General features: G+C 35.7%; 1 protein-coding gene across 2 annotated transcripts in view; it reads right to left on the bottom strand.

Moving 5' to 3' along the window:
- Ncbp3 (nuclear cap binding subunit 3) overlaps nt 1–13,759 on the bottom strand; it is a 50,744-nt gene that overhangs the window by 27,237 nt on the left and 9,748 nt on the right. For both annotated transcript variants that reach the window (XM_077800596.1, XM_026393926.2), the window contains exons 4-9: nt 8,621–8,746; nt 5,945–6,073; nt 5,645–5,721; nt 4,211–4,319; nt 1,752–1,851; nt 1,351–1,454 (exon numbers count right to left, since the gene is read on the bottom strand). In XM_077800596.1, coding sequence (XP_077656722.1) covers nt 1,351–1,454; nt 1,752–1,851; nt 4,211–4,319; nt 5,645–5,721; nt 5,945–6,073; nt 8,621–8,746 — 645 coding nt within the window. The remainder of the gene's footprint in view (nt 1–1,350; nt 1,455–1,751; nt 1,852–4,210; nt 4,320–5,644; nt 5,722–5,944; nt 6,074–8,620; nt 8,747–13,759) is intronic.

Here is a 13,759-nt window from a genome sequence, read left to right as displayed (position 1 = left end):
GCAACCAAGAAATTTGAGTCACTGGATGAGTTTGTTTCCAGCAGAGGTCAAACAAAGCAACACTCTACTTTTCTGTTTCATCTCTCATACTGTAAGAAACATCCTTTTTATAGTCTACTGACTGTCTTATTTTTCTGCTTCTTATGCTTTTTGTTGGTGAAAATGAAACAGCACAGCATTCTTCGTGTTGTTGTTAAGTGCAAGAAGGCTGTGATATGACTTAAAGAGTAAATACATGTGTTAGATAAGCCTCATTCAGGCCTAAGTTAAAGTACTGTTGTTGGCTGTGAATTCACTGTTAATTAATCAACAATATATGTAAACTAATGTATCTTTAAACAGCTGATGAAAATAGCGTGACCTGAGGCTTCGTATTGTTAGTATTTACTATTTTAATGTTTGCAGTGACTTCATAGCACACAACCACACCAATTACTGAAAGTCAATTACTAATTTTAAAGTTTGTGGAAAAATGCTTATAATAAGTGAATATAAAATATATATTTATAGAATTATAAATATTTATTATGAAAATAAACATGGGAAAAATATAAAATGAAATCAGTTGTTATAATAGGGACTAGAATTAGGGGCGATTTACTTTTTAATTTCTTTAGCATAAAGAGTGGATATCTTAACTGAAATTGGAAAAGTATAATAGAAAAACATACGCATTATTAATACTCAGATTTCAAACTCATTAAGTAAAAATATATTATAGACTTCACCTCTTCCTATCCCATTCCAGTGATATAAGTGTACATGTTTTTCTGTTTGTATGATGACTTGACTACTTCTATAAACATGTAGAAGATTCCACACATTAAGTTCAAATAAAAACAAATCTTCATAAAACATTAAGAAAATGATTAATTTACTAAATAAGCATGAAGAAAAAAGAAAGACCCAAGTCATGATATCCCATTTTTCTGTGGTACTCATGGGCACAAATCAATAAGCATAAAGCACTCAACGTAACAGCCTATTTACATTATCAGAAAAGGAACAATAAAATCAGCCCATTTGATCAGATAATTTAAAAAATTATTTTTCATGCAGTTGTTGATATTAATAGTAGAAAAATTAAGTTTCTAAGAAAAGTTTTATTTAGCTTTTCTTATGTTACATTTGGCCTTTTTTGATAGAACAGTTTTATAAAATCATTTGACCTCTTTGCACGGGCAATTTAAAATTAATTGTGACATGACTTACTTTCCTATATGTTGGCAGAGGGTGAGGGCAAGGAAGAGAGGATGATAAAGTGTGGAACCTTAAAAGACTGTATTAAGAATAAAAATATGATTTCGAGAGCCAAACATGTGTCTACCCAAGAGCTGAGCAGGCAACTACCGGAATGTCGGTGTTTATATGACGTCAAGCCAACATCATCCCCAATCAGGGCTCTCTTCTTGATCACATCCCGCTGAATGCGACGGGAATGATATCTTCGCTTCCTGGAACATTGCCAAAATAAGCACATAATCAGAAATCAATAGGAAGGATTTTGAAATCTACTAAGTCATTCCAACTACACAATGACACAATAGTAGGTGCTGAAACAGATATTTTAAATGAAACAGCACAGCATTCTCGTATCATTTACCACAGTTAAGAAGCTTGAATTCTTTTTTCTCATCTTCCTTTTTCAGTCCACAAAGGGTTTTTACATTTCACTACAGAATACCAACTGAACGATTAAGAAAAGCTTAATTACTATATAAACTACTGTATTTTAAAGGTTTTGGACTTACCAAGAATTGCTAAGAATTCCTTTCATGCCTCCGTAATTTGGATTCCCATATTTCATGTAATACTGACTTCTTCTGGCTGCTCCAAGTTCCTTTTTGTCATCTAAAAATTAATTAAGACAGTTAGCTAGATATTCCTGGTCATGAAGGCAACGTTGAATGGTTTTTAAAAGTGCATGTTTTCCCGTAGCTTGGATCTGATCAGTGCAATCTCCCAAAAAAAAAGGACAGAGCCCCTATAAACTATAAACATTTGCTCTCTGAGTGTTCACTAAGGCAATGCAAGTGTGGAGGAGGTGGAGTAAAATACACAGATGGCTGAGGTTAAGCTGCTGTTTAGGAGCTGACTAACTTGGCAGAAGAAATACTACAAAAAATAAACAAGATACAAGATACAAGGTTCTAAGAGGCATGAGAGGTTTTTTTTTTTAGAAGAGATAACACTTTTGTGGTCCTTAGAGGGATGATACTCATTTCTGAATGACAAACACTCCAATAACACAGAACAAGGGTTAAAGAATAAAACAACATAATTTCACATATTTTTTTAATATTTATGTTTTAGTTATAGGCCGACACAATATCTTTAGATCTAACCCAGTGCCTCACTCGTGCTAGGCAAGCGCTCTACCTCTGATCCACAACCCCAGCCCATAATTTCACATATTGAATAAATCTTTTTTTTTCTAGCTTATTTTTATATTCCTCAAATTGACTTCAAGAAAACAAAATTGAGTACCAAACATTTCAAATATATTCAAAAAAACATTCAAATGAGTAAATGTGGAAAAGATCACATTTGTCACATTAAAATGCTAGGAAAGGAAAGTGGTTGGTCAAAGGAAGGTGGTTGGTCAAAGCAGTAATATAAAGGCCTTCAACAGCTGCTTGGGCACTCTCTGATTGCAAAGGACAAACAACACTGTAAATGTATCCAGTGCTACAGGAAAACGGGACATCATCTATCAGTATGTGTACCTCCCCTATATTATTCCCCAAAAGACCATTCGAACCAGCTCCCTGAAGAAATGGCTGATTTCAGATCTGGGAAGGTGAAGTACAAATTAAGTCTTGAAAAATAAGATGTTTTGTTGTATTGCAAGTAAGCAAGTGCTCAAAGAACTGTAGGAATATCAAAATACAGCTTGAAGGAGCTTTACTGGACCAAATCCAAGACAATTTGTGAAACAAAATGATGACAGCTATGGATTATGGCTTATTGAATAAAAATCCGAGTCTAAACTGATATGAGTAAATAAACAAATAAATAAACAGGTAAAAAATAAAGTTCTTCCCTAGAGTAGACTGCCAACTAATAAAGAAATAACCATTAATGGATGCTAAAGCTACTGCATGTAAGTGCAATAAGCAACAAGCTATTCATATAATCTCAAAGTGTCTCTCCACAACTGTTTTAATCACAAACAGAAAAATAGTTAACTTTACAGTTGGAAAAACAGGAAATCATTACCTTAACTAAGTAAATAATGTTATTATCTTTGAGAATGGGAAGAATAGCTTTCATGTACCTCCTCCTATACAACCCACTAAAAATGACACATAATCACTTCTGTAGTATTCTTGCCTCAAAATGATATGAATTTAATCGGAAGAAAATATTAAACATATCCAAACTGGGGGACAGTCTATAAAATATTGAGCCTATATACTCTAAAAATTTCTCAGTCAAGGAAAACAAAGTGAAGGAGTAGTTCCAGATTAAGGGAGACTAAAAAGACAAATGACATACCTAAATACTCCATCTTGGAGTAGATCCTAGATCTGTGGGGTTAGGAAATCCATGAAGGACCTATTTTTGGAAGACCTGATGAAATCTAAACATGGACTATGGATTAGGTATTAAGTATGGTATTAAGTTAAATCTTCTGATTTTTGATAACTGTGCTTGTAGGTTAAGACAATGTCCTTATTCTTCAGAAATACATATTGAAGTATTTAGAGGTAAAGAGATATTAATGCCAACTTGCTTTCAAATGATTAAAAGAACATATATGTGTATATATAAATATGTACACATACATACATATTTTCTAATTCCCACCAAAAATCATTGTGCAAAAAGTCTTATTAGAAAAGAATCAGAGCTGAAAGGCATATTAGTGATGTCACCAGGATGTTATTGCTATAATAAGCTAACAGGATAATTTTTTTAAAGTTTTCATAGTTCAGATAACTGGCTGAAAAGCACACGGGGCAAACCACTTTAACAGAAAATAACTTACGGTAGCCAGAATTCACCAACATATACAAACAGTTGATTTTCACTTTGAAAGTCAGAAATTCCTTTCAGCTTACAAACCATTTTTCATAAACACAGAATACCACAGTGTACAGGGAACCTTGAAATGACTTGATCTAACTTCTTTTCAAAAGAGAGAGCTGTCACTCAATAATAAATCATTTTTGATTGAAGGTAAAAATGCCAAAAAAATTTATTTTACCTTTTGTAGCAAATCTCATGAATAACCTATTTCCTTTAGCAAGTTTGTTAGCTGGACGAAGATCATTTCTTAACAGAGACTCTTCTTCTACCTGAGACAATGTGTCCAACTTAAGAAAAAAAAGACCATTTTCAATGTAAAAATAAATCTTTTTTATATTTATTCAGTTGACAATTAACCAGTTAAAAAAAGCCTTCTACCTTTAATACCCGTCAACCTTGCAGCCTAGCTCCTCTGCAGAATTTTAAAGTCAGAGGTCGTCTTTGACCATTCTGTTTAAAACAATAGTCTCCATCACTCTCTATTCCTTTAATCATTATCTTTCTTTTTATTACCTTCATGTATGTGTGTATCTGTATTGTCGATCTTCCCCACTAACATGTAAGTTCCAAGAGGATAAGAACTTTGTTTTGTTTGATGATGTATCTCTATTACCAAGAATTTGGTACACCGTAGACATTTAAAATTTAAATATTTATAATAAATACACTCATATTTCTAATAGTATAAAATCCATTAGGGGGGCTGGGGATGTGGCTCAAGCGGTAGCGCGCTTGCCTGGCATGCGTGCGGCCCGGGTTCGATCCTCAGCACCACGTACAAACAAAGATGTTGTGTCTGCCGAGAACTAAAAAGTAAATATTAAAAAAAAATTTCTCTCTCTGTCTCTCTCTCTCCTCTCTCACTCTCTCTTAAAAAAAAAAAAAAATCCATTAGGGAATATACCATTTCTTGCTTTTTCTTTTTTGTGGTGCTGGGGATGAAACTCACAGCTTCACACATACTAAGCAAGTACTCTACCATAGAGCTACAGCCCCAACCCTACTTTGCTTTTCCTTAATTTTATTTGTTAAATAACACTTCAAAATATTTCTTAGTAAAACCATATTTTTTCCAGTATGGGGAATTGAACTTAAGAGCACTCTACCAGCTATATCCCCAGCTCTTTCTAAATTTTACTTTGAGACCGTGTCTTGCCAAGTTGACCAGGCTGACCTCAAACTTGGGATCTTCCTACCCCGACCTTCCAAGTAGCTAGGATTACAGGTGTGCACCACCATGCCCGCTAAAACCATTTTCTTTCAGGAAGAAATATGAACACTATTCTAAGATCTCAAGATAAACTGTTACAACCACATAAGTTAAAGGCCAAGAGTCTGGTGCACCCTCAGAAGGTTTCATGGTAAAAGCTAGATGAAGAACACAACGAAGTTTTTAAGAATTAAATTTAAAACAACAATAAGTAATTTTTTTTTATTTTTTAAATTGCGAATAGATCTTTATTTTATTTATTTATTTATTTATGGTGATGAGAATTGAACCCAGTGCCTCACACATGCCAGGCAAGTGCACTACCGCTGAGCCCCAGCCCCAGCCCCAATAAGTAATTTTTTTACAATAAAATCTTACAGGTATCTTTGCCCTATTACTAACCTCTACATCACTTGAGTTCTCATCTTCAACTTCTCCTTCTTCAGCCTCATCATCATCTGAACTGTCTTCATGCTTGTCTAAAATGGAATGTAAAGGACAAGATGAACCTTAACATAACGCCATCTCATAGAACTTTTAAAGTCTAGTATTTTCTACTCATGTTTACTGCTGATTCCAAACAACATAGTTTATCTCAAAAACATGGGTTGATGATATACCATATGATATTTCACTTCCCAAGGACTGGACTATGTAAAGAACAGGACTTTCATGCCAAAGTTCCCTCCTTTGTGTTGTTACCTTTTTTACTTTTCTCAGATGACTTGTCTTCACTGGCATCCCTGCTTCTGATCTTATCCTGGGCTGGCAGAGAGCTCATATTGATAAGGGCTCGTGTAGCTGTCATTTCATCCAGCCAAACCACATTACCTAAAATAAAATGTTACAATGCATCCAAATGATTAAGTTACTTGAGATCAGACTCTGCATCATATTCATTGTTACAGCTTAATCTAGTTATAGACAGTCATCAGTAAATAAATATACATATCAGCTAATGAAAAGAAGTATAAAAGTAGTGAAAAAAATCTCTTTGATGGATTTAGCCTAAAGCTATATTCCCAAACTGGGTTCCACAAAATAATTATTAAATATTCCACGAAGAAGAATTCTGTATTTTAAAAATAGAATATGTGGGCTAGGGATGTGGCTCAAGTGGTAGCAAGCTCGCCTGGCATGCGTGCGGCCCGGGTTCGATCCTCAGCACCACATACAAACAAAGATGTTGTGTCTGCCGAAAACTAAAAAATAAATATTAAAAAATTCTCTCTCTCTCTCTCTCCCTCCCTCCCTCTCTCTCTCCTCTCTCTTAAAAAAAAAATTAAAAATAGAATATGCCAAGTGTTAGTTTCTTTTTGAGATGAAATCTCACTGTTGCCCAGCCTACCCTCAAACTCCTGGGCTCAAGCAATCCTTCTCTATCAGTTCATAGTAGAGACTATAGGCACTGATCCAGCTAAATGTTAAAAATTTTTTTTCTTTTTTTGGTGGTTCCAGGGATCGACCAGAGGGCCTTGTGCATATAAGGCAAGCACTCTACCAACTGAGCTATATCCCCAGTCCTGTTAGCAGTTCTTGATGATGATGATGATAACTGTCAAATAAATTTGGATTATCTATTATACTATTGCCCCCTGCTATTCTTTATTATCTAGACATGCTAAATGATGTTCCCCCATAATAAAGTGTGGGTAAGTAAGGTATCCATGGGATGTGTACAATGGAGATATAATAGCCACTTGGCTTTGCAGCAACTAACTTAATTTACCCCTTTAAGAAAGAAAATTAACCAAGAAAAAGGGTTTGAAAAGTCATGTAGAATAAAGACCTCTTTAACTGTTTCAAATAGCACTTCTCAAAATTATGTTATCCCTATATCTTGGTTTGGGAAATTAAGGCCTAAAGACTTTCACTTATATCAGGCTACAAAGCCTTGAGCAAACAATTTCCTTTAATTATTTTTCAGTTTCTGATGCACAATATGAGGTAGCTGAACTGAATAATTCCAAGGATCCCTTTAATTCTAATATCCTTAGCTATAGATTTAATGACTTAAATCAGAGTTTAGCAAACAATAACCCATGGGCTAAACCCAGCCCATCATCTGTCACCTTTTTTTTATAGTTGTAGATAGACAGAATACCTTTTTTAAAATTTATTATTATATGGTGCTGAGGATTGAACCCAGTGCCTCACACATGCTAGGCAAGCGCTATATCACTGAGCTACAACCCCAGCCCCATCATATGTACTTTTTATATTTGAACCATCTTTATTAAAGAATAATTAATGTACAATAAATACATACCCACTGCCCATTTTTGTAAAAAAAAGTTCTATTGAAAAACAGCCAGGCTATGAGTTTTCATACTGTTTACAACTGCTTTCATGCTACCACAGCCGTTGAACACATGTTACAGGGACCATATGGCTATAAAACCTTAACTATTTATAATCTGTTCCTTTCTAGAAAAAGGTTTACTGACCTTGAATTTGGATACTATAAGTAAAAAGAGAAAAGGAGGAAACCCTTGACTCAGTCATGTTTCTTTCAATGAAAACACTGAATCAACACCTTTAGCTGAGAAACTAGATGCCATCTAGGGCACTGCCTCGTAGGTCAGCCAGCTGGCAGCAAGTAAAGCCAGACTAGAAGTAAGTCAAGACAAGAAGCCAGTAAAGTAGTTACCAGAGGTCAAGTTAGACTTGGCATGGAAGGCAAGTTAAAAATTACATTTGGCTCCCAAGCCAACTCAAAGGTTAGGGTAGGTGATATTCCAGAAAACACAGTACAAGGCAAGTAAAGGTGAGACATCTGTCAGAACATTCTCGTCTAGTTCTAGATCAGAAACACTGGAGCAAATTCAACCCTTTGAATAACTATGGCAAGTAGCAATGTCAAAGTTTCAAGCCTTGGAGCTGGGGATGTGGCTCAAGCGGTAGCGCGCTCGCCTGGCATGCGTGCGGCCCGGGTTCGATCCTCAGCACCACATACCAACAAAGATGTTGTGTCCGCCGAGAACTAAAAAATAAATATTAAAAATTCAAAAAAAAAAAAAGTTTCAAGCCTTAAAAACATAGCCCTGAAACTATGCAGCTGGATCCACCCCTTTGTTGGGAGACCATGGGAGAAAGAGAGGTCTTAATCAAGTATATAAGACGCAGTTGGCAGTAATCAATCTGCTACAGCCTGGATTTCTATGAGTTGACTTGGAATACCCATGAAGTATGAGTTAACAGACTGGTTAAGGCATGCTGATTCTCATCGATGGGCAATATTTTTTTCTTCTAGGCTAAGGACAGAGGTTAGGCATAAACAAGGAGTTTGGGCCATAATCATTTACCATTTTAGACAGCAAGAATTCTTAATAATTTATTTTTAAAAGCATATTCAACAGAAAACTTGGGTGTACTTACAGGAGGTATCATCCAACCATTCAATGTGTGCTGGAGGATATTCTTTAAAATAGGAAAAGATATCCTGGGTACTCATTTCATCTACTCCACAAATGTAGATTGTCTCTAGTCTCACTTTGGGAATTGCTATAAAAATAAGACACAGAAAAGATGACAGAATTTTCCCACCTGCAATCACACATTCCACTAGTACTATTTATAAAATTTTAGAAAAGAAATATGCTGAAAGAAAGATGTTCAAAAGAACACAAGATGGTAAACTAAAATGTTTTAATTTTTATCAATGAACACCAGCATTAAACAAATGATTTAATTCAGAAAAGGGATATTAGGCTCAGAATATGATGTTAGTAAAGCACATGATACCTATCCCCACATTAACCTGCAGGAAAGCAATACTAAATTCAAAAGGATTATTCTATACTTGACAATCTGATTCTAAAAGTTTTAAGTACATGTCAAAGAGAGATGTACAATAGTGGAGATAATCATGAAGGATAAGAAATTGCTGCTGAATATATAAAAACACAAAACTAAAATAATTATAGAGCGAAATCAGGTGCAGTGGTGCATGCCTGTAACAGGTGACCAGGGAGGCTGAGGCAGGAGGATTGCAGGTTCAAAGTCAGCCTCAATAACTTAGCGAGGCCCTAAGCAACTCTGCAAGACCCTGTCTCAAAATAAAACATAAAAAGGCTGGAGACATGGCCCAGTGGCAAAGAGCTCCTGCGGTTAAATCCCCAATACCAAAAAAAAAAAAAAAAAAAAAGAAAGAAAAGAAAAAAAAATTTTATGGCATGAAACTAGAAAAACGAAATCCTCAAGTCCTTAAGAAAATGACACTCCAAAATAAAAATGGGCAAAGGACATAAACAGGCAATTTATACAAAAGAAACTACAAAAGGCCAATAAACATGTGAAGAAATGGGCTAACCTTTCTGTTAACCAGGAAAGTTCACATTAAAAAGAAGATACCAATTTTCACTGAACAGATTTTATGCATTTTGGTATGAAGTGTTGGCAGTGGGTGGGGAGTTACTCCCCTTGCCAGTGGGAGTGTGGAACTGGCACAGTCACTCTGAAGGACAAACAGGGATGTAATTTAGCACACACCCCTAGAAATTCTAGTCCTATCTACCATAACACACAGACTCACAAAATAGCTCACACAAAGATGTTTAGGGCAGCACTATTTCTAACAATTAAGTAGCTGCAAGAGTAACAAATTGTGGTTTATCTATATTAAATAAAGCACAGTTTATCCATATTATAGAATATAATACAGTAAAAAAAAAAACAATGAGAGCTGGGTATGGTGGTAGACACCTGTAATCTCAGCTACCTGGGAGGTTGGGGCAGGATGATTATGAGTTTAAAGAGAGATTGGGCAACTCAAATTGTCTCAAAAGAGGGGGAAAAAAAAAAGCTGGGAATATAGCCTCAGTAGTAGAGTACTTGCCTACTTGTTTAGCTTGCATAAGGCCCTAGGTTCAATCTCCAGCAAAGAAAAAAGAAAAAAAAAAGTTGTAGAAAATTAAACAACCATCCACTCTCGAGATAAATATATTTGTATACACAAATACCTAGAAAAAAGCCTGGTATGAGTCTCACTATACTGATAATAGTTGATACTCTGAGGAGGGAGAAAGATTGATAGCTGTGGTCAAAAAGGAAAGTTAGCCTCATCAGAATTCTGTTATGTTTACACAAAATACTTCTAAGTACATTATATCATTCAATCTATTTAATTTCAAAATATATATAAACATATCATAAAAATTTAAAATACCTATATGTCTACTTCATAATTTTAAGCTTAATTTCTTAAAAGATCAGACAAGTAAAACATTTCGTGTAAAATGGGGGCCTCTGTAATCGTTCCACATCCCTCTCTCCCTTTCTCCACTGCACATATTAATGGTTGCTAAGTGATGTTTAAAAAAATTATATATATTTACATTTAAATCAGGTTCAATATCTCTCTCCTCAAATATGTGCAATTTCTTTACGGTGAAAATATTATAAAATCTTTTCTTATAGATTTTTGAAAGATACAGTACATAACTGTTATATATATTCACTCTAGGGCTGAGGATGTAGCCCACTGAATATAGAGCACATTCCTAGCATATAAGAGGCCCTGGGTTCAATCACCAGCACCACAAACAGACACATAAAGTCATAGTTTCTTACTCCTAACTGTAACTTAGTCCCTTCTGACCAGACTTTTCCCATCCCTCTCTATCCCTTACTCTCTTCCCAGTCTCTGATAACTGTGAGTTCAACTTTTTCAGAGTCTCTGAGCTTGTCTTTCTGTGCCAGGCTTAACATAATGATCCATACATGTTGTCACAAATGATAGGATTTCATTCTTTTTTTAATAGCTGAATAATATTTCAGTTTAGGGACTAGGGTGTTGTAGCCAGTGGCATAATACTTGCCTAGCATGTGGGAGGTACTAGGTTGGATACTTAGAAACACATCAAACTAAACAAATAAAATAAAGGTATTCTGTTCATCTACAACTACAAAAAAAAAAAAAATTCCAGTGTATATATATGTACCACACTTTCTTTATCGATTCATCAGATGATGGACACTTAGTTTGATTCCATATCTTGGCAACTACACATAGTACTGCAAAAAACATGGGAGTGCAGATGTCTCTTTGACATACCAACTTCATTTCCTTTGACTGTATACACACACACACACACACACACACACACACACACACACAGTAGTGAGACTGCTAGATCATATGGTAATTCTATTTTTAATTTTTTGAGGAACCTTTGGTTGTTTTCCCTAATGGCTGTATTAGGGCTTGGTTTATAACTCACGAATAGAATACTTACAGAGCATGTGTGAGGCCTGAGTTCAATCCTCAGCACCATAGGGGGAGTGGGGATGACTCTAACATAATGGCTGAACTAATTCACATTCCCACCAACACTATGCAGAGGTTCCTCCTTCTCCACATTCTCATCAACACTTGTTATCAACTCAAAATAGATTGAAGATTTAAAATGAAAGACATGGGGCTGGGGATGTGGCTCAAGCGGTAGTGCGCTCGCCTGGCATGTGTGCGGCCCAGGTTCGATTCTCAGCACCACATACCAACAAAGATGTTGTGTCCGCCAATAACTAAAAAATAAATATTAAAAAAATTCTCTCTCTCTTAAAAAAAATTACTAAAAAAAATAAATAAAACGAAAGACATGAAACTACTAAAAGAAAACACAGGGAAGCACTTCAGGATGCTAGAACAGGTAAAGATTTTCTGGACAAGACTCCCAAAACAGGGGATATAAAAGCTAAAATATATAAATGGGATTACATCAAATTAAAAAGCTTCTGCACAGCAAAGGAAACAATCTGCAGAGTAAAGAGACAATCTACAGAATGGGAAAAAATATTGGCAAACTATATAACTGACAAAAGGTTGTTATCCAGAATATACAAGGAGGGCCAGGAGAGATACAATGGTGCACACTTGTAATCCCAGCAGCTCGGGGGGCTGAGGCGGGAGGATTGAAAGTTCAAAGCCAGCCTCAGCAAAAAGTGAGGTGCTAAGCAACTCAGTGAGACCCTGTCTCTAAATAAAATACAAAATCGGGCTGGGGATGTGACTCAGTGATCAAGTGCCCCTGAGTTCAATCCCTGGTACTCCCCCACGCCCAACAACAAAAAAAAAGAGAGAAAAACAGAATATAAAAGGAACTACAAAAACTCAATGGCAAAAAAAAAAAAAAAAATTATAAACTGCACAACAGATCTAAATAGACATTTTTCAAAAGACATACAAATGGCCAGCACGTATGAAAAAAATGTTCAAAACCACTAATTATCAGAAAAATGCAAATCAAAACCACAATGAGGGGCTGGGGTTGTGGCTCAGAGGTAGAGAGCTCACCTACCATGCATGAGGCACTGGGTTCAATCTTCAGCACCACATAAAAAATAAAATAAAGATATTGTGTCCACCTATAACTAAAAAATAAATATTAAAAAAAAAAAACACAATGAGATATCACCTCACTCTATAAGAATGGCTATTACTGGGGCTGGGGATGTGGCTCAAGCGGTAGCGCGCTCGCCTAGCGTGCATGCGGCCCGGGTTCGATCCTCAGCACCACATACAAATACAAATGAAGATGTTGTGTCCGCCGAGAACTAAGAAAAAAAAATAAATAAATGTTAAAATTCTCTCTCTCTCTCTGTCCCCCTCTCTCTCTCACTCTCTCTTTAAAAAAAAAAAAAAAGAATGGGTATTACAGGGCTAGGGATGTGGCTCAAGCGGTAGTGCACTCACCTGGCATACGCGGGGTGCTGAGTTCGATCCTCAGCACCACATAAAAATAAAGATGTTGTGTCCACCAAAAACTAAAAAATAAATATTTAAAAAAAAAAAAAAAAAGAATGGCTATTACAGAAGGAAAAAAAAAAGAAAAAAAATGGAATGGCTATTACCAAATACTTTTTATATGCAATATATTTCTTTTACTTAAAGTTAAAATACTTATGAATACTTATAAATACAAAAAAAATTAATGTTTGTTTTGTCATTTTATTCTAAAGAATAAGAAATGTGTTTAGCCAGGCATGGTGGTGCACACCTGTAATCTCATCAGCTCGGGAGGCTGAAACAGGAGGATCACAGGTTTGAAGCCAGGCTCAGCAAACTAATGAGGCTCTAAGTAACCTAGTGAGACTCTGTCTCAAAATAAAAAGAACTGGGGATGTTGCTCAGTGGTTAAGCATCCTTGGGTTCAATCCCTGGTACTAAATGAAAGAGAGAGAAATACAGGTTTAATGAGTACCCATGTAGGTATGACTAAATCAGGTGAGGGGTTTTTGGATTTTTTTTTTTTTTTTTTTTTTTTTTTTTTGGTACTGAGGATTGAGCCCAGGGCCCAGGCCTTTTTATTTTTATTTTATTTTGAGATGGTCTTGCTGAGGTGCTGAGGTTGGCCTCAAACTCACAATTCTCTTGTTTTCAGCCTCCTAAATTGCTGGGATCACTGGTGTACAACACCATGCCCAGCTCAAGAGAGTACTTTCTTGACAGTCCAGATACATGAAGACATAGACACCCTAAAGATTTATGAACTCCAGCATGTCCTCATTGGAGTCCAG

Source organism: Urocitellus parryii, chromosome 7 (genome assembly GCF_045843805.1).
Source record: "Urocitellus parryii isolate mUroPar1 chromosome 7, mUroPar1.hap1, whole genome shotgun sequence".
NCBI classification, from domain to species: domain Eukaryota; kingdom Metazoa; phylum Chordata; class Mammalia; order Rodentia; family Sciuridae; genus Urocitellus; species Urocitellus parryii.
This window is presented reverse-complemented; position numbering and strand designations above follow the sequence as displayed.